Consider the following 27,754-nt stretch of genomic DNA (forward strand, 5'->3'; position numbering starts at 1 on the left):
CGCACAGACACCGCACAGACACCCCCACACACACCAATCATGACCGGTCTGGGAGGTGAGGCTGACCTGTGCGGCCGTGGGAAAGTTCATGTGAGTTCATGCAATGCAGTCAAGCATGAACTCACATGAACCCTCTGAGGGCACCGCGGCGACTTCAAATGAACAGCTGATCGGCATCACCTGATACCTCAGCTGTTCATTTGAAATAACCGGCGGGAAAGCGCAGCACAGAACGGGAAAGCCGGCGGTGAAGTCTTTTCACTGCCGGCTTCCCCGCCCGGGTTCTTCGCTCCCCGCTCCTTGGTGCTGCGCTCCCCGCCCGGTCCTAACTTACGATCGGGATGGGAGGTGGCGAGGGGAGCGGAGGATCGGGGTGGGAGGCTGCGGGGAAGCAGTATGGGGCTGTGTGATTGTTTAAAAGCCGGCGGCTTTTTATCGCCCGCCGGCTTTTAAACAATCAGGAGAATTCTCCCACGCTGGGATGGCATTCTGATGACAGGCTGGATCTCAGCTGAGCTCTGCCATCCAGCTTGTCATCCTTCAGAGACACTGCAGAGCGCAGGCATTATGGGAACTTCCGATTCCGGTATTCGATATTGTAAAAGTATCGGAATTAAGTATCGGAATTCCGATACCGCGAATATCGGCCGATACCCGATATTTCAGTATCAGAATGCTCAACACTAGTGCTGATGTAAAGTAGACGTGTGGGAAATGTTATTTATTAACTATTTTGCGTGACATATCTCTCTGATTTAAGGGCATGAAAATTAAAATTTTGAAAAGTGCAAAATTTTCAAAATTTTTGCCAAATTTCCGATTTTTTCACAAATAAACGCCAGTCATATCGAATAAACTTTACCACTATCATGAAGTACAATATGTCATGAAAACCAGTCTCAGAATCAGCGGGATCCGTTGAAGCGTTCCAGAGTTATTACCTCATAAAGTGACAGTGGTCAGAATTGTAAAAATTGGCCTGGTCATTAATGTGCAAACCACCTTTGGGGGTAAACGGGTTAAAGGGAGTCTTTCACCCCCAAAATATATTTCAAATTATCTATAATGTGATAAGGTCCTTCACTTCCAGAAAACCTGCTGCATTTTACAATACATGAATTGTATATGGAATTTTAAGAAACTTATACGCTCGCAGTGAAAAATATCTTGAGTGTACATTGACCAGTGCTGCAGATTTGAAATGAGCAGCCTGTCAATTTATTGTGTGATTGTTATTGCAATTGCAAAGGGTGATGTGTGCGACTTACAGTACTTGCACCTTTTTTCTCAGTGATATCTGCAGCCGTAAATGCTGCTAAGGATATCACTACAGCATCTCTGATGTGGGTAGCCTGTACAGTGGAGATGCTACATGGGTACATCTGTCAAAGTACATTTAGATGTATAAATTTTCCACTGCAGATTTTGCCACAGTTCCATCAAAAATTGCTAATTTTTTTTACATGCATTACAAATTATACCTTATGCTGCAGATTATAACCCAGGCATTGCAAATAGTAAAATCTGCATCTTAAATTGACATGTTGCATATTAAAGGGAATCTGTCAGCAGGTTTTTGCTTCCTCATCTGAGAGCAGCATAATGTAGGACAAGTGACGCTGATTAAGCCGATGTATGATTTAGTTTACTGGGTGCAGCAGTTGTGATACAGTCAGAGTTTTTAGATGTAACATGTAGCAGAGCTCAGAAAGCTAACCCCTCCCACACCACAGGACAGTGAGCTGCTTATCAGAGGAGGGGGCGTGGTCAGTCTTGCAGTTGCATGAGACCTAGTCCAACAGTGATAATATCCTGGTGATAAAACCTTCATTGTAAGCAAAGAACAGAACACAGCCTGATAAGTGACACATTCCTGAATTCAGTATTTTAACCCCTACATCATACTGTCCCCAGACTACATAGCAAAAACCTGCTGACAGATTCCCTTTAAATTCTTTGCTGCTACTGTAATGCGCTTCGGATTTTCTATCCGCAAATCAAAACAGAAAAAACACAGTGTCTATGCCATTTGTGAGGAACATCAGTAGCGTTTAATATAAAAATGCACATATGCATTGTAAATAACTGGTTGTGTCTTATATGTCTTCTGGAGTATATTGGAAACTATAGGTAAATCTGGACATTGTTCCAGTCAGGAATAGTAGTATTGGAGAGAGAGGATTGATATAATAAACCTCTGCTGATCAGACAGTGCAGTATATATGTGTTTTCATTTCATTCATTAGTAATCCATTATTTTGTGTCATGGGATACGATTTGTATTCAGGAGACATTTAGGTAACATTTTATTTTGTTCTTTTCTTATTCTTGGACATTTTCCCTCATTTAGATTCCTCTAGCGGAGATGGAAGGACTGTCCTTGACTTCAGATATTATGTCCGAAAAGTCCTGGTCCTTAGCCCTAACGGACGACTCACTGCCAGATGACATCGTGTTTAGTGTTCTCGAACCAAAAGTATCCATATTTATTTCTATTATATTCTGGCTTGAAATGAATCACAAATTTCTGAACATCTGCATCAATTTGTTTTAGTTAAAAATACCTTCCACAGGAATCCATGAGGTTAACTGCCCCCAAATAAAGTTATCAAGTTTAGCCAATAGAATTTGTGTATCAGTTCCCCGTGCTTTTGAGACTCTCTACTTACAGTAATTCAATGAGACCCTTCATTATTTACTTCCAGTAGATAAAATCTGTCCTGATCTTGTGACATAACTTCCAACCAGGACTGTCCCAGATTCAATGAGCTGTCCCACTGTCCTGGGAGATCGGGACCCAGGTACAGCTGAATGTAACAGTGGAGCATGACCCTTTGGGTCACTTGAGAGTCTTAGGCGACATGACTAGGCAGGAAGAGTAGCTAGACACAGGCAAACTGTGTGTCTGTCTGTTTATGTGTGTATTTTGATGTAGCAGAATAGTATGTGTTTTAATGTAGTAGAGTTATGTTGATGTTTCAGAAGTGTTTGTCTTGATGTAGCTGAGCTGTGTGTGTCTTGATGTAGCAGAGCTGTGTGTGTCTTGATGTAGCAGAGCTGTGTGTGTGGGGTCATCATGTTGTGTGGGGGCGTTGTGGGTAGGCATTGCAGGGGCCTTATACTGTGTGTGGAGGAATGTACTGTGGGCAGAGGTTGTGACTGCAACTGGGCTCATGCGGGTGGGGACCCTCCGACACCAGGGAAAACTTAAACTAGATGTGCGTCCTCCGACGCATATTCAGCTGAAGTGTATTGCGGCACAGAGACCCACTGGGTCTGTGCACTGCAATACATGCTGCTGGCCAATCAGAGGCCAGGAGCTGACGTCAGCGTGCTTGTGACTGGGAGGCGCATGGCAGAGACGTCATGTGCTCCTGTCGCTTGCACGTTGAACTCAGCTGCCGGCTTCAGAACAGAACGCCACGTGGCGGGGGAGCAGAGGGAAAGTGGGTAGAATCGTTCATTTATTTGTTTGCATTAAAGAAAAGCAGCAGAACGGGGGACATATACCAGGATGGGGAACATATATACCAGGATGGTCAGATATATGTATGCCTGGATAAGGGACATATATACCAACAGTCTTGGACTGGCCCACAGGAGAACAGGAGAGTCCTCTGGTGGGCTCCTGTACTAGAGTGGGCCACCACCCTCTTATCTGAGCAGTACTTGGCACAATATACTTGAATCACTATGTACGGACAAAATCGGCATCTTATTCATTTAACAATCTACCCAGTTCATTGTTATATAAATTTGTGATTGAGGATAATGTCACATTTGCATGTACGTGAAAATTGGGGCCCTGGAGTTGGTTGCTGGTGGGCCCTTGGTACCCCAGTCCGACACTGTATACCAAGATGGGTGACATATGCCAGGAAAGGCCCAGGATGGGGAATATATATACCAGGATGGAAACATACAGTATATCCCAGGATGGGTCCTAGTATAAGGGATGTATATACCAGGATGCCCAGTATAAGGGACATATTTACTAGGAGAACATGTACGCCAGGATGGGGAGCATATACGTATACTAGGATGTGCCCAGGATGAGCACAGAATTGGGAACATATAGACCAGGATGGGGAACATATGTATGTCTTATATTCTAGGTTCTTCAAAGTAGCCACCTTTTGCTTTGATGACTGCTTTGCAAACTCTTGCCATTCTCTTGATGAGCTTCAAGAGGTAGTCACCGGAAATGGTTTTCACTTAACAGGTGTGCCCTGTCAGGTTTAATAAGTTGGATTTCTTGCCTTATAAATGGGGTTGGGACCATCAGTTGTGTTGTGCAGAAGTCTGGTGGATACACAGCTGATGGTCCTACTGAATAGACTGTTAGAATTTGTATTATGGCAAGAAAAAAGCAGATAAGTAAAGAAAAACAGGTGGCCATCATTACTTTAAGAAATGAAGGCCAGTCAGTCCGAAAAATTGGGCAAACTTTGAAAGTGTCCCCAAGTGCAGTTGCAAAAACCATCAAGCGCTACAAAGAAAATGGCTCACATGAGGACCGCCCCAGGAAAGGAAGACCAAAAGTCACTTCTGCTTCTGAGGATAAGTTTATCCGAGTCACCAGCCTCAGAAATCGCAGGTTAACAGCAGCTCAGATTAGAGACCAGGTCAATGCCACACAGAGTTCTAGCTGCAGACACATCTCTACAACAACTGTTAAGAGGAGACTTTGTGTAGCCGGCCTTCATGGTAAAATAGCTGCTAGGAAACCACTGCTAAGGACAGGCAACAAGCAGAAGAGACTTGTTTGGGCTAAAGAACACAAGGAATGGACATTAGACCAGTGGAAATCTGTGCTTTGGTCTGATGAGTCCAAATTTGAGAACTTTGGTTCCAACCACCGTGTCTTTGTGCGACACAGAAAAGGTGAACGGATGGACTCTACATGCCTGGTTCCCACCGTGAAGCATGGAGGAGGAGGTGTGATGGTGTGGGGGTGCTTTGCTGGTGACACTGTTGGGGATTTATTCAAAATTGAAGGCATACTGAACCAGCATGGCTACCACAGCATCTTGCAGCGGCATGCTATTCCATCCGGTTTGTGTTTAGTTGGACCATCATTTATTTTTCAACAGGACAATGACCCCAAACACACCTCCAGGCTGTGTAAGGGCTATTTGACCAAGAAGGAGAGCGATGGGGTGCTACTCCAGATGACCTGGCCTCCACAGTCACCAGACCTGAACCCAATCGAGATGGTTTGGGGTGAGCTGGACCGCAGAGTGAAGGCAAAAGGGCCAACAAGTGCTAAGCATCTCTGGGAACTCCTTCAAGATTGTTGGAAGACCATTTCCGGTGACTACCTCTTGAAGCTCACCAAGAGAATGCCAAGAGTGTGCAAAGCAGTCATCAAAGCAAAAGGTGGCTACTTTGAAGAACCTAGAATATAAGACATATTTTCAGTTGTTTCACACTTTTTTTGTTAAGTATATAATTCCACATGTGTTAATTCATAGTTTTGATGCCTTCAGTGTGAATGTACAATTTTCATAGTCTTGAAAATACAGAAAAATCTTTAAATGACAATGTGTGTCCAAACTCATTTGTCTGTATAGGGTTTAGAACGTTACAAGGGCCCATACATCTGACCAACATGCGGGGAAGGGGGGGGGGGGCCCATGTCCAAATTTTGCACCAGGGCCCATCGGACTCTAGTCACGCCACTGACTGTGGGGGCACCAAACTATGTGTTGCGCACTCTGGGGGGGGCACAAAAAGGTTACTATAATGTGTTGTGTGTGTTGGTGTAGCACAGTTGCCTGTATGTTGATGTAGCACAGCTGTGTGTTGTTCTGTGTGGTGGGGGAAACATACTGTGTGGGGGGGTTGTGGGTGGGCACTGCAGAGACCAAATACCGTCTGTGGAGGAATGTACTGTGGGAGCTATTAAGGGTTAACTTGCTGTGTGGGAACACTAGTAAGCTTCACTAGGAGCAATATCCCTGTGTGAGCTCAGGTTAGGGAACTGGCTTAGCATTAAAAAAAATTTGATGGCGTGCTATGCAGTATTTATTATGATTTCAACTTGGGAGGTATCTGTTAAATCCAGAAATGCAAGATTCTTATCCATTGAAAGCAGAAATCTTAACGGGGTTTTTCCATGAACAAAGTTCATTTTAATCAAAATATCTTGGAATAAAAATAAGTTCCACAATTGGATGTGTTAAAAAACTGTTCCTGTGCTGAGATAATCTTATAAATGTGCCCCTGCTGTGTACTGTGTAATGGCCGTGTCTGACCGTACAGGAACATGGTCTGATCATACCACATCTCCTGGGCAGGGGAGGAAGCAGAAGTGTATATACAGCATGAGAATCAGGACAGCATGAGATTGCAGCTGAGTTTTATCGAGAGGTAAAACATGTTTAACCCCTTCACGACCTCTGTCGTACCTATACGACCCTTGACATATAGCTACGTCATGGCGATTGTGCATGGCACAGGGGCTGTGCTCGTGCAATCGCCGCCGGGGGCTTGACTTACATGATGGCCGAGCCCCAGCTATCACAGCCAGGAGTGGTGCCCACACCGCCTCCGGCTGTTTAACCCCCTAAATGCCGCGATGAATATCGATCACAGCAATGGGGAGGATAGGAGAGGGGGCTCCCTCCTCACGAGAGTGGCACGCCAACGTCATCATCGCAAGGGCCCACTCATTTTCATGGCATCCTGAGGTCGTCATGACAACCTCCGGGTCTGCCAGCTACGGTAGCCTGTTTAGACCATGCCAGGAGCACCATTCTAAGAGGCTTCCGTCAGTTCAGTACTGACAGGTATAAAGCATTGCAATGCTGATGCATTGCAATGCATTATACCAGTGATCTCAATAATAAAAGTTAAAGTCCCATAGAGGGATTAAGTAAAAAATTAAAAATAAAAATTGTACAAATATAAAAAAAACACAAAATGAATATAAAAAATGAAAAAAATATTAAACCAATAAATAGCTATATTTATTTAAAACAAAAATAAACAAAAAAAGTACATATATTTGGTATCTGTGTCCGGAATTACCTGACATATAAAACTGTCACTAGTTAACCCCTTCAGTGAAGACTGTAAAAAAAGTGGCAAAAAACTATGCTTTTTCATCATACTGCCAAACAAAAGTGACATAAAACGCAATCAATAAGTTAATTGGAAATAAAAATAGTATTGCTGAAAACATCATCTTGTTTTGCAAAAAACAAACCGCCATACAGCTCCATCAACAGAAAAATAAAAAGCTATAGCTTTCAGAATATAGCAATGCAAAAACAATTATTTTTTCTATAAAATAGTTATGTTATTATTGTGTAAAAGTGGCAAAACATTGAAAACATTATATAAACGTGGTATTGTTATAATCGTATTGACCTGAAGAATAACGCTGCCTTATCACTTTTACCACACAGTGAACGGCATTAAAAAAAAAAAAAAAACAATTCCTGAATTGATGGTTTTTGTTCATTCTTTAAAGGAGGATCCAGCTTCACAGAGTTAAATCTTCTTTATTAGCGAATCTCATCAACAAAGTGGTGATGTTAAAACCATGTTAAGATAACATGTCCATAATCCATGGAGGGGCGGTTAGAGACCAACCCGGCTGTTGACGCATTTCTAGTGGTTCCACCCTTATGAGGAAAGCCCTCACATGATTGTCAGCAGAAATATAGAAAAAATATAGCTCTCAAAATATGGCAATGCAAAAAAAAAGCGTTTCTAGTGTGTGATAGCAGCCAAACATAAAAAAAACTCTAGAAATCTGATATCTCTAGAATCACACCAACCCAAAGAATAAAGTAATCTAATCACTTATACTGCACGAAAAACGGCATAAAAAATAAATAAAACCTGACCTGATGTTGATTTGTTCATTCTGCCTTCTAAAGGTCACAGAAAGGCTCAGCTCACATTTATCCTGCGCTGTAGGCTAAGCGCTTACTCCGGGGTTTCTGTGTAAATCTCTGAAATATGTGATGTAAGTGCTCAGCATAGAGCACAGGATAAGTGTGATCCAAAATGTTATGTAATATGTTCCCAATAAAAGCTTCAACTCAATTCACAAAAAATCAAGCCCTCACTCAGGTCTGTCATCTGTTAATGGAAATATAGGGGGTTCTATGTTACTGGTGGAAGCACAAAGGTTATGGAAAAGAGCTTTGGCTCCTCGTCCCCAAAAGAAATCTAGCTAATTCTCGGCTCCCAAATCCAAACAACCCCCTCCCTTCTGAGCCCCACAATGTGCCTAAACCACATTTAGCATCCACATGTTTAGCATTTCTGTAGCCATGAGAGCCTGCTTAATTTACAGGTTCCAAGTATCCAGAAACATGAGCTGGGCACAATCTATGGGCACTACAATGGCAGACTTGCAATTTTCACACAGCAATATCCACTGCTGCTCGTTTCTGGAAAACACCCATGGAGTCAAAATCGTCACTACACCTGTAGATAAATTCCCAGCGGGGTGTAATTTCCACATTGGGATCAATTTAGGGGGATTCTGCTCTTCTGGCACTTAGGGGCTCTGTATATGGAGTCCGCAAACCATCCTACAATAATATGTTCTCCAAGAGTCAAATAGTGCTCCTTCCCTCCTGAGTCTCACCGTGAGGCTAAGCAGTACTGCACAGCCGTGTGAAAATGTAAAATCTGGGACGAAAAAATGTTTGTGGTAAAAATGTAATTATTTTTTCTTCACTGCCCAATGGTATAAAGCTCTGTAACACACCTGTGGTGTCAATATGATCATTTCACCCCTAGATGAATTCATTGAGAGGTGTAGTTTGTAAAATGGGATCACTTATGGAGGGGCTCTTCTGTTCTGGCACCTCACGGGCTTTGCCAATATGAAATGGCACCCTCAAACCATTCCATCAAAATCTGAAATCCAATATTCCCTTTGGAGCTTTGCACTGTGCCTCAAAAGTAGTTTTCGATCACATGTGTGGTATTGGCAAACTTGGGGCACTTTAGAGCAAATTTTCCATTTACTCAGTGCAATGTAATACAATTCTGTGAATAACCTGAGGGTTAAAAATGCTCACTACACGCTTAGATGAATTCCTCAAGAGGTGTAGTTTCCAAAATACAGTCACTTGTGGGGGTTTCTACTGTCTTGGTATATCAGGGGCTCTTCAAATGTGACATAGCATCCGTATTCTATTCCAGCCAAAATTGTGCTCTAGAATTCAATTAGCGCTTGTTTCCTTCCAAACCCTGGCGTGTGCCCAAACAGTAGTTTTCCACTACATATTGGTTATTGGCGCACTCAGGAGAAATCACACAACAGATTTTGTGGTCCATTTTCTCCTCTTACCCTTGTGAAAGGTAAAAATTTGGGGCTAAAGCAACATTTTTGCCGGAAATTTTTTTTTTTTCATTTTCACGGTTCAACATTATAAAATTCTGTGAAAAACATGTGGGTTCAAAGTGCTCACCACACCTCTAGGTAAGTGTCATGTACGGACATGGGCACAACGGGATCATAAAGTGAGAGGAAGGCCCTAATTGTAGGGAGCAGGGAATGGGACACCGCCTGACACCAACCTGTGTCTGTCCCTAAGCTCCCCTAATTCCCTATGCAGGTCCTTCCCCCTGCCGCTGTCACATGCCTAGTTCCTGGCTGTCACTTCCACTAACCCTTGTTAGTCCACTGGACTGCAAGGACGCTTGCCTTGCCACTACAGGTAATGTAACACAGGAAAAAGACAAACAAGGGACTGACAAAAAGAATTACAACTTAGCTCAGATTCTGCTTCAAAAGCTCCAAAACTGCACCAGGTAAACAGGACTCCAACAGCGGCAAAACCACAGTCACCGGAGGGCTCCACACACCTAGCTGGTCTGCATAGAAGTAAACTCTATAATCAACAATCAGCTGATGGGTCATGTGACTACTTAAAGGGAGGAGGGAGTGGTTACCAACCAACATCAGCTGACCAGCCAAAAAAAGCTGCCAGCAAGAGACTGACATTAACTCTTGCTGGACCAAATAAAAAAACTACATTTAAATTCCAGCATACCCAGAGCTGTCACGAATCCTTTAATGATTCGTGACAAGAAGTTCCTTGAGTGGTGCAGTTTCAAAAATGGGGTCATTTGTGAAGGGCTCTGCAAATGCAAAATGACATCTGCTATCTATTCCAGCCAATTTTACGCTCCAAAAGTCAAATCGTGCTCCTTCCATTCTGAGTAAAACAGTAGTCTTCCACCAATTATGGGTTATCGGTGTACTCAGTTGAAATTGCACAACAAATTGTTTAGCCCATTTTCTCCCGTTATCCTTATGAAAATTAAAAATTTGAGGCTGAAGCAACATTTTGCTGGAAAAATTAGAATATAAAATTCTGTGAAGCACCTGTGGGTTAAAGATGCTCACCACATGTCTAGAGAAAATCCTTGGGAGTCTAGTTTCCAAAATGGGGTCACTTGTGGGGGAATTTCCACTGTTTAGGCACATCATGGTCTCTCCAGACGCGACATGGCATCCACTCTTGATTCCAGCCATTTTTGCATTTAAAAAGTTAAACGGTGCTCCTTCCGTTCTGAGCCCTGACATGCTCCAAAACAGTAGTTTTCCCTCACATATGAGGTATCAGCGTACTCAGGATAAATCACACAACAAATTTTGGGGCCATTTTCTCCTGTTACCCTTGTGAAAATATAAAATGTGGGGCTAAAAGAACATTTTTGTAGGAAAAATTTTCACAGCTCTACGTTATAAACTTCTGTGAAGCACCTGGGGGTTCAAAGTGCTTACCACACACCTAGATAAGTTCCTTCAGGGATCTAGTTTCCAAAATGGGGTCACTTGTGTGGGGGTTTCCACTGATTAGGCACATCAGGGGCTCTCCAAACTTGACATGGCGTCCTCTCTTGATTCCAGCTACTTTTGCCTTCAAAAAGGTGCTCCTTCCCTTCCAAGCCCTGCCATGGGCCCAAACAGTAGTTTTTGCCCACATATGGGGTATCGGTGCACAACAAATTTGGGGATCCATTTTCTCCTGTTACCCTTGTGAAAATAAAAAATTTAGAGCTAAAGTAACATTTTTGTGAAAATAAGTTAAATGTTCATTTAATTCCTGTGAAGCACCTAAAGAGTTAATAAACTCACTGAATGTGGATTTGAGGACTTTGAGGGGTGTCGGTTTTAGAATGCTGTCACTTTTGGGTATTCTCTGTCATTTAGGTCCCCCAAATTCATTTCAAATTTAATGTGGTCCCTAAAAAAAAGGTTTTGTAAATTTTGTTGGAAAATTAGAAATTGCTGATCAACTTTTAACACTTGAAACTTCCTAAGAAAAAAAAAGTATGCTTTAAAAAGGATGCAGATGTAACGTAGACATGTAGGAAATGTTTTTGTGTGGCATAACTCTCTCGTGTAAGGGCATAACAAATACATTTTGAAAATTGTGAAATTTTCAAAATTTTCACCAAATTTCCGATATTTTCACAAATAAACACAAGTCAAATCGAACAAATTTTACCTTTATTATGAAGTACAATATGTCATGAAAAAATATTCTCAGAATCAGAGGGATCCGTTGAAGCGTTCCTGAATTATTACTACATAAATTGACACTGGTCAGAATTGTAAAATTTGGCCTGGTCATGAAGGTGAAAACAGGCTTAGGGTTGAAGGGGTTAAATTTAGATAGCTTAGAACTAGACTAGATGTACCAGTTGTATGAGAAATGTTGTGTTTTTTTGACACCTGTCTCACTTTATGACACCACTTACATTAGGTTAAATCATGACTAAGCTCCTGTACTCCATGTAGTGGTGTCTGTGTGTGGCCAGAACCACTATCTATGATTTTTGTAGCTCTGCATTACAAACATGGAGCTCTGACTGCTATATAGAGGTTTTAAGCACACAATATTGAACCTATGAGTAGATTTAAAAAAAGGGCATTGCAGGTAGAAAATCCAGAAACTAGGGGCTCATTCAGACACCAGTTTTTTGCATACTAGTTCTATCCATGGTTTTCAGGGATAGAACTACCCATTATAGTCTGTGGGACTGTTCACATGTTTGAGTAATTTTGCCGACCAAGAAATATGCAGAAAATCATGAAAACGTGTGCGATTTTGATCTCAGTTTCACCAATGCAAGTCTAAGGGGATATGACAAAATTGGACAGCTCTCGGATGCCATCCTTGTGCTGTCCGTTTTCACGGACTCTTTGATATGAGAAGCTTGGGAAACCTTTTTTTTCCATCCAAGAAAAACTGATAACAGTTTGATAGTAAAAACTAACATCCCAAGTAAACTCTGATGGAACTCTGATAAAAACAGACTGTTTTTTTGCGCAAGAGAAAAATCTCTGATGTCCGAATCAGCTTTAAAGGGAATCTGTCACCACTTTGGAGTTATCAGACCTCTACTATGGCCATACAGGGTACAGAAAAGTAAATCTATACATACCTGTATGGCCCATAGTAGAGGTCTGAATGCAGAGAAATGTAGTTTTATCTTCTTGGTTTTTCACAGGCTTGGCGTCCCCCTCCATGGCTGAGCACAGTGCAGCAGTGCTCTATTGCGCAAGTGCCGAGGGAGTCACTGTGACTTCCCGGCACCTGCCCAATAGAGCATTGCGGCACTGTGCTCAGCCAAACAGACCTGGGAAGAAACAAAGCGCCCTCCCTGTGAGCCACGCTTTGCGCAGGCGCCGGGAGGTAAGGGAAAAAAGCGCATGTCACAGGGCACTGTGAAGTGCGGGGAGGGGGGGAAATATGGTAAACGTGGACATAGGCAGGGAATTGGTGGAATAATAAGCAGATGGGCGGGGATAGCTTGGCATCCGGGGTCCTGTGAAATACTAGGAAGATAAAACTACATTTCTCTGCATTCAGACCTCTACTATAGGCCATACAGGTATGTATAGATTTACTTTTCTATACCCTGTATGCCCATAGTAGAGTCCTGATAACTCCAAAGTGGTGACATATTCCCTTTAAGAGGGGAATTTACCATGACATATACAGTGCTGGCCAAAAGTATTGGCACCCCTGCAATTCTGTCAGATAATACTCAGTTTCTTCCTGAAAATGTTTGCAATCACAAATTCTTTGGTATTATTATCTTCATTTAATTTGCTTGCAAGGAAAAAGCACAAAAGAGAATGAAGCAAAAATCAAATCATTGCTCATTTCACACAAAACTCCAAAAAAGAGCCGGACAAAAGTATTGGCACCCTCAGCCTAATACTTGGTTGCACAACCTTTAGCCAAAATAACTGCGAACAACCGCTTCCGGTAACCATCAATGAGTTTCTTACAATGCTCTGCTGGAATTGTAGACCATTCCTCTTTGGCAAACTGCTCCAGGTCCCTGATATTTGAAGGGTGCCTTCTCCAAACTGCCATTTTGAGATCTCTCCACAGGTGTTCTATGGGATTTAGGTCTGGACCCATTGCTGGCCACCTTAGAAGTCTCCAGTGCTTTCTCTCAAACCATTTTATAGTGCTTTTGGAAGTGTGTTTTGGGTCATTGTCCTGCTGGAAGACCCATGACCTATGAGGGAGACCCAGCTTTCTCACACTGGGCCCTACATTATGCTGCAAAATTTGTTGGTAGTCTTCAGACTTCATAATGCCATGCACATGGTCAAGCAGTCCAGTGCCAGAGGCAGCAAAGCAACCCCAAAACATCAGGGAACCTCCGCCATGTTTGACTGTAGGGACCGTGTTCTTTTCTTTGAATGCCTCTTTTTTTTTCCTGTACACTCTATGTTGATGCTTTTTCCCAAAAAGCTCTACTTTTGTCTCATCTGACCAGAGAACATTCTTCCAAAACGTTTTAGGCTTTCTCAGGTAAGTTTTGGCAAACTCCAGCCTGGCTTTTTTATGTCTCGGGGTAAGAAGTAGGGTCTTCCTGGGTATCCTACCATACAGTCCCTTTTCATTCAGACATCGACGGATAGTACGGGTTGACACTGTTGTACTCTCGGCCTGAGGGCAGCTTGAACTTGTTTGGATGTTAGTCGAGGTTCTTTATCCACCATCCGCACATCTCTTGTCAATTTTTCTTTTCCGTCCACATCTAGGGAGGTTAGCCACAGTGCCATGGGCTTTAAACTTCTTGATGACACTGTGCACGGAAGACACAGGAACATTCAGGTCTTTGGAGATGGACTTGTAGCCTTGAGATTGCTCATGCTTCCTCACAATTTGGTTTCTCAAGTCCTCAGACAGTTCTTTGGTCTTCTTTCTTTTCTCCATGCTCAATGTGGTAAACACAAGGACACAGGACAGAGGTTGAGTCAACTTTAATCCATGTTAACTGGCTGCAAGTGTGATTTAGTTATTGCCAACACCTGTTAGGTGCCACAGGTAAGTTACAGGTGCTGTTAATTACACGAATTAGAGAAGCATCACATGATTTTTCAAAGGGTGCCAATACTTTTGTCCACCCCCTTTTTTAGGTTTGGTGTGGAATTATATCCAATTTGGCTTTAGGACAATTCTTTTTGTGTTTTTTTCATTGAAGACAAATTAAATGAAGAGAATAATACCAAAGAGTTTGTGATTGCAATCATTTTCAATAAGAAACTGAGTATTATCTGACAGAATTGCAGGGGCACCAATACTTTTGGCCAGCACTGTAGGTTGACTCATTAAAATTAGTGCTTTATACCTCTAGTCATAGTCTGATGGGCCCCGGTGCAAGATTTGGACCGCACCCCCCCCATCCTGAATAAATATATTTATATATATAGATATATACACACATATACAGTATATACATATATATATATATATATATATATATATATATATAAGCATCCTTCATCCTGGCATATACAGTACAGACCAAAAGTTTGGACACACCTTCTCATTTAAAGATTTTTCTGCATTTTCATGACTATGAAAATTGTACATTCACACTGAAGGATCAAAACTATTAACACATGTGGAATTATATACTTAACAAAAAAGTGTGAAACAACTGAAAATATGTCTTATATTCTAGGTTCTTCAAAGTAGTCACCTTTTGCTTTGATGACTGCTTTGCACACTCTTGGCATTCTCTTTATGAGCTTCAAGAGGTAGTCACCGGAAATGGTTTTCACTTCACAGGTGTGCCCTGTCAGGTTTAATAAGTGGGATTTCTTGCCTTATAAATAGGGTTGGGACCATCAGTTGTGTTGTGCAGAAGTCTGGTGGAAACACAGCTGATAGTCCTACTGAATAGACTGTTAGCTGTTTTTTTCTTGCCATAATACAAATTCTAAGTAAAGAAAAATGAGTGGTCATCATTACTTTAAGAAATGAAGGTCAGCCAGTGCAAAAAATTGGGAAAACTTTGAAAGTGTCCCCAAGTGCAGTTGCAAAAACCATCAAGCGCTACAAAGAAACTGGCTCACATGAGGACCGCCCCAGGAAAGGAAGACCAAGAGTCACCTCTGCTTCTGAGGATAAGTTTATCCGAGTCACCAGCCTCAGAAATTGCAGGTTAACAGCAGCTCAGATTAGAGACCAGGTCAATGCCACACAGAGTTCTAGCAGCAGACACATCTCTTCAACAACTGTTAAGAGGAGACTTTGTGCAGCAGGTCTTCATGATAAAATAGCTGCTAGGAAACCACTGCTAAGGACAGGCAACAAGCAGAAGAGACTTGTTTGGGCTAAAGAACACAAGGAATGGACATTAGACCAGTGGAAATCTGCTTTGGTCTGATGAGTCCAAATTTGAGATCTTTGGTTCCAACCACAGTGTCTTTGGGCGACGCAGAAAAGGTGAACGGATGGACTCTACATGCCTGGTTCCCACCGTGAAGCATGGAAGAGGAAGTGTGATGGTGGGGGGGTGCTTTACTGGTGACACTGTTGGGGATTTATTGAAAATTGAAGGCATACTGAACCAGCATGGCTACCACAGCATCTTGCACCAGCATGCTATTTCATCCGGTTTGCGTTTAGTTGGACCATCATTTATTTTTCGACAGGACAATGACCCCAAACACACCTCCAGGCTGTGTAAAGGCTATTTGACCAATAAGAAGAGAGATAGGGTGCTACGCCAGATGACCTGGCCTCCACAGTCACCAGACCTGAACCCAATCGAGATGGTTTGGGGTGAGCTGGACCGCAGAGTGAAGGCAAAAGGGCCAACAAGTGCTAAGCATCTCTGGGAACTCCTTCAAGATTGTTGGAAGACCATTTCCGGTGACTACCTCTTGAAGCTCATCAAGAGAATGCCAAGAGTGTGCAAAGCAGTCATCAAAGCAAAAGGTGGCTACTTTGAAGAACCTAGAATATAAGACATATTTTCAGTTGTTTCACACTTTTTTGTTAACTATATAAATCCACATGTGTTAATTCATAGTTTTGATGCCTTCAGTGTGAATGTACAATTTTTATAGTCATGAAAATGCAGAAAAATCTTTAAATGAGAAGGTGTGTCCAAACTTTTGGTCTGTACTGTATATCCCCCATCCTGGTATATGTCCCTCGCTCTGCCGCTGTTCTTTATTGTAAAGAAAAAAATAAACCATTATACTCACTAGGAGCGTACATAGAAGTCATGGGGCTCCATGGAAGAAATATAATGCACTCCCCACAGTCCGCCATATAGTATATTGCATCCCATAGTCCTCCATATAAAATACTGCACAACTCATTCTCATCCATAAAGTATAATTCACAGCCCATTGTCATCCATAAAGTATAATGCACAACACACAGTTATCCATAAAGTATAATGCACATCCCATAGTCATCCATAAAGTATAATTCACCCCCATAGTCATCCATAAAGTATAATGCACCCCAATTAGTTATCCATAAAGTATAATGCACCCCATAGTCATTCTATAAAGTATAATGCGCCCCATAGTCATCCATAAAGTATAATGCACCCCCATAGTCATCCATAGTAGTATGATGCACTGCATAGTCATCCTGTGAAGTATAATGCAAAGTCCACTTTCTTCCATATAATATAATGCACTCCCATAATCATCCATAATAGTATAATGCACCCCATAGTCATCCTATAAAGTATAATAAAACCCCATAGTCATCCATAGTAGTATAATGCGCCCCATAGTCATCCTATAAAGTATAATGTAGCCCATAATCATCTATAGTAGTATGGCCACTGATTTTTTTTAAATAAATAAATACTCACCGTTCCTTAGCTCCTGCGCACGTCCTCTTGTGAAGCCAGCAGCTGAATTCGGCGTGCTACAGGAGTGTGTGACTTCGCTGTGCCCCGTCATGTGCACGCAGACATCAGCTGCTGGCCTCTGATTGTCCGTCAGCGTGTATTGTGGCACTGACTCGCGTGCCACAATACACTTCAACTGTATGTGCGTCTGTATAATTGCCGCCCTGATTTTGTGTTTTTCACCCCTAGTGACCTGTCAATTTTTCAATAGTACCTTGATTTTAACATTTATATTCAATAAAATTTTCTATTTTAATACAATCTAGTATTGCTCTATACTTCCTTATGGGGGTCATACTCTATATTCTTATAGGTCATGTATTTAAGTAGGAGTACCCTGAACATACAGTATGGTGTTAATGATTTACCATAGAGTTCGGTTCAATTGTATTCAAAATGAAATCTATGCCTGCTATAAGCTGGTGTATATTTCTGCTATAATGTCCGCCAGTTTTTTGGAGTAGATTTGTTGTGTGTCTGTTGGCTATGCCCCCTTTTGAAAACTCCTACCAGCTGTTTAGCAAAGTACCTTGTGCCAATTTTTTCTACTTTTTGACAACAGAAAACTAGCAGAGAGGGATGATAACTTGCCCTTTTGTTTCTTCATTTGGTTTATGTATGTTTTTATTTTGAGAAGTTCTATATTAAAATGTTTTTTTTTCTTATTTCATTTTAGAGTGAATATTCTCTGGGACAAAAGTTATCAGCAGCTAAGGAAAGCAATTTATTAAGTGTGAAAAAGCCCCTTGTGTGCAGAACCCACTCACTGCCAAATGACAGCTACATGTTAAGGACAGAACACGTGTGCTCAGAGTGCCAAGCAAAAAGAAATCTCTCTTACCGGAAATCAGGTACTATATAGGCAATGTGCTCTGTGAACTTTAATAAATCACAAGATATCAGTGGAGCTGACGACCTTAGTTACTTAGTTGGCCAGGATAACATGCAGTAGCAGGGTGGTTAGGCCTTTGTAGGGTACAGGTATGGGGTGAAAGCCAGGGTTGGATTACTGATTTTCTGGATAAATTGTAAGTACCGTAGTTCTTACTCAGACACTTCCCACCACTGACCCTATTGCTCCTCTTTATTCCCAAACAGTCAAAGGCATACACATCATATAGGAATGGAGAAATGGGGTCCTTTGAGGGAGAGACCACTCAATTTTCATCCCATACGTTTTATTGAAAAGTGGCGAGAACCTGTGCAGGACTCCCCACTCTAGAGCAGGAAATTATGCCCATGGATTATGGGAAGGGAATTAAAGGGGCCACATTCCTTCTTTTCGTGGCAAAATATGCACTCGAACAGGACTCTATTTTTCCCATTTGACACTGTAGGCTATAATTGATTTGCAGCTAATTTTGCACGGCAAAATATCTGTGTAACTAATAATTTACTTTCTCTTTTCCTTATGATATTCGATTTGCATCCATGTTAATCCTAGCTAATCTGAAAAAATATAATGCATTTTGTTTTTTAAAATTAGTCCCATGCTATCGACTAATTTGAGGATAACAGAGTTTGTCCTGAAAGTTATTCTAACTTTTAACAGGCCGAATTATGCTGTTCTACCTTTCGGTTTCATGAAACAGATAAAGTTGGCAACTTTACTGACAAAAATCGGAAAATGCAAATCTACCTATCACACCCCTGCCATTCCTATAAAGGTCTGTTGCTGCCCATCCTTGCATTGCGTGAGCAATGGACACTCTGATCTCTGTGTCCATATGATGAAGATGGTGGGAGTCACTTGATTATAACATGTGATGACTACCTGACAGTCCCCATCTTTGAACAGGCGCAGAACATCTCCAGCTCTTGAACAAGTTCAGGATATTTTTCTGCAGTTTGACAAGGGTTTCTGTTATTTTCTGCAATTTTGAACTCTTAACAGCGAAAAAATAAAACATATCACAGTTAACAATTCTGATCTGACTCAAGTATTCATCATAGATATTGTATTGCAATATGAATAAAGTGCAGAGGTTAGTAGATATCTCCTAGTACAGACTTAATTAAAATTCCACCCCTTCAAAAAAAGGTATAATGCAAACAGATGCAAATTTATTTCAACTATACTGGTCAGGAATAACATTGAAACCATCCACCTAATATTGTGCCTTCAAAACAGCTGACTCCTCACGGCTTGGTCTTCCGCACCTTGGATGGTGTGCTTTTATCTGGCACTAAAATGATGCTATGATATATGGCCTCAACAGATCTGACTTTTGTTGTAGCACATTCCACAGATGCTCGATTGAACTAATATAATTCGAAAGCCATGTCAACACTTTGAACTCTTGCCGTGTTCCTCAAACCGTTCCTGAATATTTTTTAGAATGTGGTAAGTCGCATTATCCTGTTGAAGAGACCACTGCCACTAGGGCATACTGTTAGCATGAAGGATTGTCTAAGTAATATCCACATGAATACTGCATCCTAGTGCCTTCTCCATTCCCCCAGATAAGGGACACACGTTCCCTGCCATCCACTTATGTAAAGGTAAACATAACGTATTAGACCAGACCATCTGCTTCTCTTCTTCCATGGTCTAGAATTAATGCTCACTTGCCTAATGTATTAAACAAAACGACGAGATATCACTCATGGTTTGTGGCTATTCTCAGACCCTACTCTACAGCAAAAAAGATCGAAGATTGTTGTGCACATGAACTGACATGCCCATTGTACACACTTTTGGCAGTGGACACAGATCAACATAGTGACTCTGACTGGTCCGTAACTACACCGCAGGCTGTGATGCGCTGGGTGTTCTGACACCTTTCTATTATAGCCAGCTTTATTATTTTCATTTGTTTCTTATTCAGTTTTTTTTTTATTTGAACCAGGAGGGCTAGCTTTCACTTTCCGTGTCCATCAGTGAGCTCTGGGTACACGTGACCCTGCTGCAAGTTCATCAGTTGTTCTTTTGTTATCGCTCGTAGTAGTTACCAACCTCACAAGACCCAGTATTTTGGAGAAGCTCTGACAAGTTGTCTAGCCATCATAATTTGGCCCTTGTCAACATCACTTAAGTCATCTTTATTTATTTTATATATTTATTTTACTCACCATTAATTCCACAGCACTTCACAGACAATATCGGCACTGTCCCCATCGGGGCTCACAGTCTAAATTCCCTAGCAGTATGTCTTTGGAGTGTGGGGGAGAGCATACGACTCCTTGCAGATGTTGTCCTTGGTGGGATTTGAACCCAGGACACCAGCGTTGCAGGGCTGCAGTGCGAACCCATGAGCCATGCCCTTTTTCTCGCTTCCAGCACATTTACTTCAAAAACTGACTGTTCACTTGCTGCCCAATATATATTGTAGTCCTTGACAGGTGCGAGTGTCACAACATAATAAATGATATTCACATTATGTTTAATGTTATGGCTGATCTGTATGTCTGCTTGTTCTAACAGATTTGTTTTTATTTGGAAAAGGCAAACATATTCAATGGAAACCTATCCTCTTACATTTGGATAGTGTAAATATCGTAAAAACACAATTGCCTAGCCAAAAAAATGGATCTGCAAATAAAATCTGCAACAAATTACCAATACAACTCAAAAAGAAAAACAACGTATCAAGAACAATCAATTAAAAATATACTTTATTCACATTATAGTAAAAACAACACATATATAAGATACTAAAGGGCAAAAGATGGTCAGTTGTGAATACCCAAACAGGCACCACAGAGTGGCACACACCGTCAAGGGATAACATATAATGATATATGGACAAAAATTCATCAGAGGATTAGAGTGGTTGTTAAGAGTAAAATAATAGACTCAATGTAAATCATATAGATAAGGTATACCAACAGCCCATATATCAATGCTAAAGTGCTACGTGCAAACATATGTCTATTGTATGTTGGTCCCAGCCTCACGTCCACCTAACCAGAGATAAATAAGAGATAACCCATGATGACTCATGTGTATACGAGCCGATGGTGCCTCTGCCCCAAACAAATTACCAATGTATTATGTAGATTAAAGGCCCCCCTACATATTACACTAGTGTTGGCCGAAACTGAAAAAGTGTGTGGAGGTCTGACAACTCTCTCCCGACAGATAATGTTGGGGGAGGTCAGGATCCGACATTTCCGATTTCAAACTGCCTATCCGTTTGCTCTGTGTAAAGAATAAAACTGAAGAGACAATAAGCGCAATAGGGTCATATCCAAGTGGAAAATGAGGAGCTAAAAATCATTTATGCTCACCTGGGGGGGTTGTGAGTGTCACAACCCTTGTATCAGCTTATAAATAGGCTGCTGCAGACCCACAATTTGGAGAAATCATTATGATTTGTCCTGATGAAGAAGTGTGTTTACTTCGAAACGTTGTGGCAAATAAAAACGCATTTCAACTATTCACGTCTCCTACTCCTTTCTGAACCATTGGCATTGTGGATTTTTACCCACTTATTTCCAGCCTCATAAGTATCTGTTTACTCTGTAAGAGATGAGCCATATATATGATGTGTACAACAAATCTATTTGGAGGAGTCGAGGAAGATAGTTGTTGGCAGAACGATTGGCCAAACCATTGTTCTGCCAACATAAGGTGTATGGAAGATTTATAGTTAGGGGTGTTTTAGAAATCAGACCCCATTTAAGATGATATATACCCCAACATTTCTGAAGCTACAGAAAATTATCGGCCAACTAAAATGTAGTGACAACAAATACTTCAGAGGTTGAGAAGAAATTGGAACTCTAGCTACAAGTACAGTTTGGTTAGATATTGGAGAGATATCTTATAAATGTTATATTATGCTGTTTAGGAGAGGATAACATTCAAACCATATCCATGCATCTTAACAGGATTATAATATTCATGACCCACCCACAGTAAAGGCCATCAGTATTTAATTGGTGTTGGTCCAACTCTTGGCTCCACCACCGAGTAGTTATTTAAAGAGGCTGCAGTACTACTTCTATTGCTTTAAGCAATAAATGGCTCTTCAGGTTGTAAGAACTTAATGTAAATGCGCTTATATTCATATTGCCTGCTAAATAAATGATGTATAACTTCATGTTGTAGTGTTATTTATATCTCTTCAGATAGTTTATGGTTATTTCAATCCTTTTTTTACTTTGACACACGTGTAGGCTCTAGCACTCATGTTGACAGCAGCTGCCTTCTACAAGAAGCTGTGCTAAATGATGTGAAACCTGAATTAGTGATCCCAAAAATCACTGCCCCCCTACGATCACCATCTACACATAGAATGCTTCGACGTCAGGTACGTATAATGTATGCCTGTGCTGGGAATGTCAGCTAATCCCAGTGAGCCTATGCTAATATTGCTGGGCGACGACTGGAAAAATATAGTATTGCATGGAGTCACTTGAAATACATAGCCTGGTCAAATTCTTTCTAAAGCCTTTTTGCCATAAAGAATCTAATATTTGATTATTTTTTATTAATTGACATTTTATTAATTATCCTGAAATGTATGATCTAATTTGATGTACTTATCATTATTTTTGGTATTACAGAAAGCGGTCCAGAATGATTCGTTTGATAAGTTTTCGGATAACAAGGAAAGTGACCAAGATGAAGCAGCAGAAAATGTTGTAATCTTACCAGTTTGCCAACTAGCTACAAACGTGCCAACCGTTCTAAAGCCAATGGAACCTGAAAGAACTTTACGTGAGAGGGAAAAACAAACTGTTTACACCCAACATTGCCATGATACTGTTCACTGTCCAGGCGCTTCCCAGACAAGTAGAAACAGTTTCATAGAGTCAACCGGAGATCAAGAAAGGACACATTTATTGAATACATCGCAATGTAAAAAACATTTCAGTCTAAAAACTTGTGAGACACTAAGATTCTACTCTGCTGCTTACTCATTAAGCCAGAAAGTAAAACTGGAAAACAGTAACAATGTAGTTTTAAGAGACATGAAGAAGTTCTACAGCATGGATGCTCACGGTGCCCTTAAAAAAACAACTTCATGGCTTGAAGACGCCAGGAGACATTCTATTGAAGTGTGTTCAATGGAAAACACTATGTCTCACTACCCAGCTTCACGTTCTTGTGGCTTCATTAGCCATATACTCAATGAAAGAGAAGACTTCCAAACAGTACATAATAAAAGTGGACATATCCCTTACTGCCCAGACTGTGTGCCCTCTGGTGTGACACATGGACATCCATGCTTAGAGGCAGAAGCTTTAAGAAGACAATCGTACTCGTTAGATTCAAAGGACCTCCCTAAAATTGTTGATCCCTTAGTTCCAGAGATGTCAATATCCTAATTTCTAATGATAATTTTTCTATCAATTCAATTGAAAAGAAAAAAAAATGCCTATTTTTGATTGAGTGTGAACATTTGTTACAAAATGATGAGCTGCTCCAGTGGCTAAAAATGGAAAAACTTGAAGGTCGGCAGCTGTGGGGAAATACTTGAACACCTGTTCTATTTGGACAAACAGCAATACAGTTTCAAAAAGGATTTTCACATTTCTCTAGCTAGTGAACTCATTATGTTATTTTTATTAAATAAACTCTATAGAGTGTCAGCTATACTCAAAGTGTCATATGGTCTTTAAGTTAAAGATGTATATGCAATCCAGTATATTATATTTAGCATAAAGCACATAGGATGCCTTTCAGACTGAGGGTATAGAGATTGGTTTGCTATAGATCCTCTAAGAAGAACAGAGAAACCTCTACATCATAGTATAGGGGCAAAACATATTTACCATGCCAAAAAAGGGCTAGAAAGAAATACAAAAGTGTTGAATAGTATACAGAGACATAAAAACTATAGTATTTAGAAAACAAATAAGATTTTAAATTAATTCCATTACAAAGTAGAGTATTGTTCAAAATGTTGTGAAAGTCTAAAATTAAAGAAACACTCCTATTAACTTATTTCTTCCCGCTAAACCTGTGTATATGTGTGTGTAGTGTAGTGTCAGAGTGTTAATATACTCACCAATCACCTCTTCTCCAGAGTCACATGATGTTGATTCCGACTGTCCAGATCAAACCACGCTCTATGTGTGCCCTGGAAGTCTCTTTTACAATGTAAGTCTATGGAGTCTTGTTCCGGAACTCCATAGGCTTACATTATAAAAGCCACTTCCGGGTGATATATAGAGCCTAATACATAGGACATTTCCACAGGTTTAGGGGAAAAAGTTAATGGGAATGGTTCTGTAAGCAAATCTCCCAATAGTCTACATTTTCTATCTGCTGTTTTGAGTTTACATCACCAATGCACATTTATGTTTCTTCACGGTAACAGACTACAAACAAACCCTAACCAAATGTAAATAAGCAAGAAGTTGTGGACTAGTGTAATAGAATGTGACTGCACATTACACAGGGTTTGTTTATAGTCTGCTACCATGGAGACACATAAGTCTGTATAGGAGCTCTATAGAGAAAATTATAGAATTTAAATAAAGTTTATCTGCAAGTTGCCTAATTTTTAATTTTAGATGGAATAGAGCAATAAAAACAATTTGTTGCAAAGGTGGACATTACCTTGCGCAACTGATCATTTTTAAGGTTGGGTGTACAGTTTTGTAGTGTCATAGCAATAATGTTTATGTGTATGTGAATTATAACCATCAGATCCACATCAACATTAATATTATATACCATCAGGAAAAATACATCCAATCAGATGCAGCCTTAGGCTGGCTGTACACATTAGATAGCTCTTCACCTCCATCTCTCTCCTGTACTTTCCGTACATACACGCTTGGCCAGGCAGAACATACAGGTGATCTCAGTAGGAAGAGTAGGGTAAACTACTGCTAGACTCCTCTAATGGTGGCTTATCTCACTGAAATCAGATGGACCTTACAGTTGAAATCCAACAATGTGTTTTTTCTAGTCATTGGACTTATTCTCATGGCCATATATTTTATCTACTTAAAGACTGTTGTGGCCCCATACTGTATCACCACAAACATCCAATTTTATACAGACTGACCATTCAGACAGCATAGTGCCCCAAAGCCCATGGGGAAGAAGCAAAAGAGTATACAGACATTACATTACAGGGTCACAGCTGATTCTTTTTGTGAGGCAAAACTTCTCACTGTCTGTTTTTAGACATGTTTTACTTCAAAGAAAGAATCAGCTGTGATCCCCTGTTGAAATGTCTCTTTTGTGTCCTCCCCTGCCCAGGAGATGTGGTATGATCAGCTCATGTTCCGTACACGGTCAGACACGGCCATTACACAGTACAAACCAGGGGCACATTTATAAGATCATCTCAGCACAGGAACATTTTATTTAAACACATCCAATTGTGGAACTTATTATTATTCCAAGATCTGTTGATTAAAATCAACATTTGTTCATGGGGAAACCCCTTTAAAGCAATGTAGGTGCAGGGCCTCCCAATGCATTAATCTAATAAGTACTATTTAAATGCAAATTGAACCAAATAAATTGGGTCTTCTAACAGTACTCTTCTTGGCGAATATGGTGCCTAAGCGTGTATATGTTGTTGTATAGACTAGTAAGGACTCCATGTCCTGATATAGACACATGACTCCTAAGGTTACATGTGCATAGACATAAAATTTAATTCTTATATCTAAACATACAATTCTAAATTATTTTGAATAAAAGGTGCAATATAATATATAAATAATAATTAAAAGAGCAACATAGTCGGGAGAATCCTTATATTTAAGGACAGAAGTTACTGAAACAATAAATTTCTAATTGTCTTCCCATTGTATCTAGAATTATACGGGAAGTTAGTAGTATAGTTGAAAAAAAAGATTTCTCTGTCAAGTTCAGTATGGGAAATATGAAGGTTGGGTTTTATAGGAAGATGAAAAAAAACAAATAAAGGGAAAAGCAATACTTCCTGAACCAAAGTGGCTGTACAACTGGGTCAACATTCCATGAAGTATTGGTATACATTTACATAATCATTTATGTCATAGCAGTAAAGGAGTTGTCTGATACCAAACACTCCAGCCCGAATAATCTATACTGTGAAGCATTTTTGTCATTTACATCTATTAAAATGTATGTACCAGTGCTCCTATATAGTACACTTCTGGCTGTTATTTTATTGTTTACTTCCAATTATGTTCTATTCGAAACTCCCACCATGCCTAGTGCTGACTCGAACAGAACGTTATCACTGATGAGTGCTCTTATGTCACAGTGTGCATGCTTTTCTGACCCATGCTCCATTCACTCCTCTCCTACCCATGCCCTGTCATTGCTGATCGCGACTGACTGCTAATCTTCAATGTGCATGCGATGATGGCTGACCAGTGAAGATTAGAAGTCGGTCGTGGTAAGCACAGATCTGCATACAAAGCCTTTATAAATAATACATATATTTACTTTTGGCACGTTTACATTTATATCTCAGCTGGAATAAATGGGACAGGCCAGTCCAAATGGTGCTCATATACTTCAGAGAGCCAAGAGCTGTGATATCTCTCCTGACTCCCTTATACATATGAACACTGGGTCCTGAGGAGGAAACACTATCAGTGCTTCCTAATCTATATATGCAAGCACTGGTTCAGCACTGTGTATACAAAGATCGGAAAGCATTAATATGTGAGTATATACAGAATTTAATATAATGTGTTTCTCAATACAGATATGTTATTTCTATTAATGCTCTTCAGAAAATATATTGCTTCAATTACAATCTCCAGATAATGCATCTCCAAACATCATTAGTCATCAATATTTTTCTTTTTCTTCTAGTTTATCTAGGAAATGTCTATTATCGATGCTCGTTATGGTGGCAAATAAACACAACTTCCTGTGAGTCCTTGAACCTGTTTTTGGAGCACAGAGATTGCTCATATGCAGTAGTTCCACCCTGCCCAAAACTTTGAATATGTTCAAAAATCTGAAGTGGTCCTGCTCTAGGCTGAAGGCCCCCATACACATAACATTGCAGGCAGGAATGACTAACCATCTATTGTGGATGAGGGGGCTTCCACCTCTTGCAGATGATATCAGGAGAGTTAAGAATCAGGCAGTTTGAATTCAAAGGATGATCCTTATGTTCTCCAAGTAGATAAGCATGCCCTGAAAGTGTTTGATGGGGTCTTACCCTGACCTCATAATAGAGAACACATACAGTCATGGTCAAAAGTGTTGGCATCCTTGAAATTGTTCCAGAAAATGATTTTTTTTTCTAGAAAATTATTGCAATCACACGTTTTGTTATACACATGTTTATTTCCTTTGTATGTATTGGAACAACACAAAAAAACTGAGAAAAAAAGTCAAATTGTACATCACTTCACACAAAACCCTAAAAAAGTACTGGACAAAATTGTTGGCACCTTTAACTTGATACTTGGTTGCACACCCTATGGAAAAAATAACTGCAATCAATCACTTCCTATAACCATCAGCAAGATTCTTACACCTCTCAACTGGAATTTTGGACCACTCTTCTTTTGCAAACTGCTACAGGTTTCTCATATTTGAGGGGTGCCTTCTCCCAACAGAAATTTTAAGATCTCTCCACAGTTGTTCAATGGGATTTAGATGCAGACTCATTGATGGCCACTTCAGAACTCTCTGGGCTTTGTTTCCATCCATTTC

General features: G+C 40.5%; 1 protein-coding gene across 7 annotated transcripts in view; it reads left to right on the forward strand.

Moving 5' to 3' along the window:
* Nucleotides 1-26,826, forward strand: part of CACNA1G (calcium voltage-gated channel subunit alpha1 G) — a 464,209-nt gene extending 437,383 nt beyond the window's left edge. For 4 of the 7 annotated variants that reach the window (XM_073684087.1, XM_073684091.1, XM_073684089.1 and 1 more), the window contains 4 exons: nucleotides 2,351-2,476; nucleotides 17,852-18,026; nucleotides 22,297-22,430; nucleotides 22,687-26,826. In XM_073684087.1, the coding sequence (XP_073540188.1) occupies nucleotides 2,351-2,476; nucleotides 17,852-18,026; nucleotides 22,297-22,430; nucleotides 22,687-23,451 (1,200 nt within the window). In that variant the 3' untranslated portion in view covers nucleotides 23,452-26,826. The remainder of the gene's footprint in view (nucleotides 1-2,350; nucleotides 2,477-17,851; nucleotides 18,027-22,296; nucleotides 22,431-22,686) is intronic. The other 3 variants (XM_073684090.1, XM_073684093.1, XM_073684094.1) reach the window with 2 other exon arrangements.
* The last annotated feature ends 928 nt before the right edge of the window (nucleotides 26,827-27,754 follow it).

Source organism: Phyllobates terribilis, unplaced genomic scaffold (assembly GCF_046119375.1).
Source record: "Phyllobates terribilis strain yellow unplaced genomic scaffold, ASM4611937v1 Scaffold_5__5_contigs__length_657084704, whole genome shotgun sequence".
Lineage (NCBI taxonomy): Eukaryota > Metazoa > Chordata > Amphibia > Anura > Dendrobatidae > Phyllobates > Phyllobates terribilis.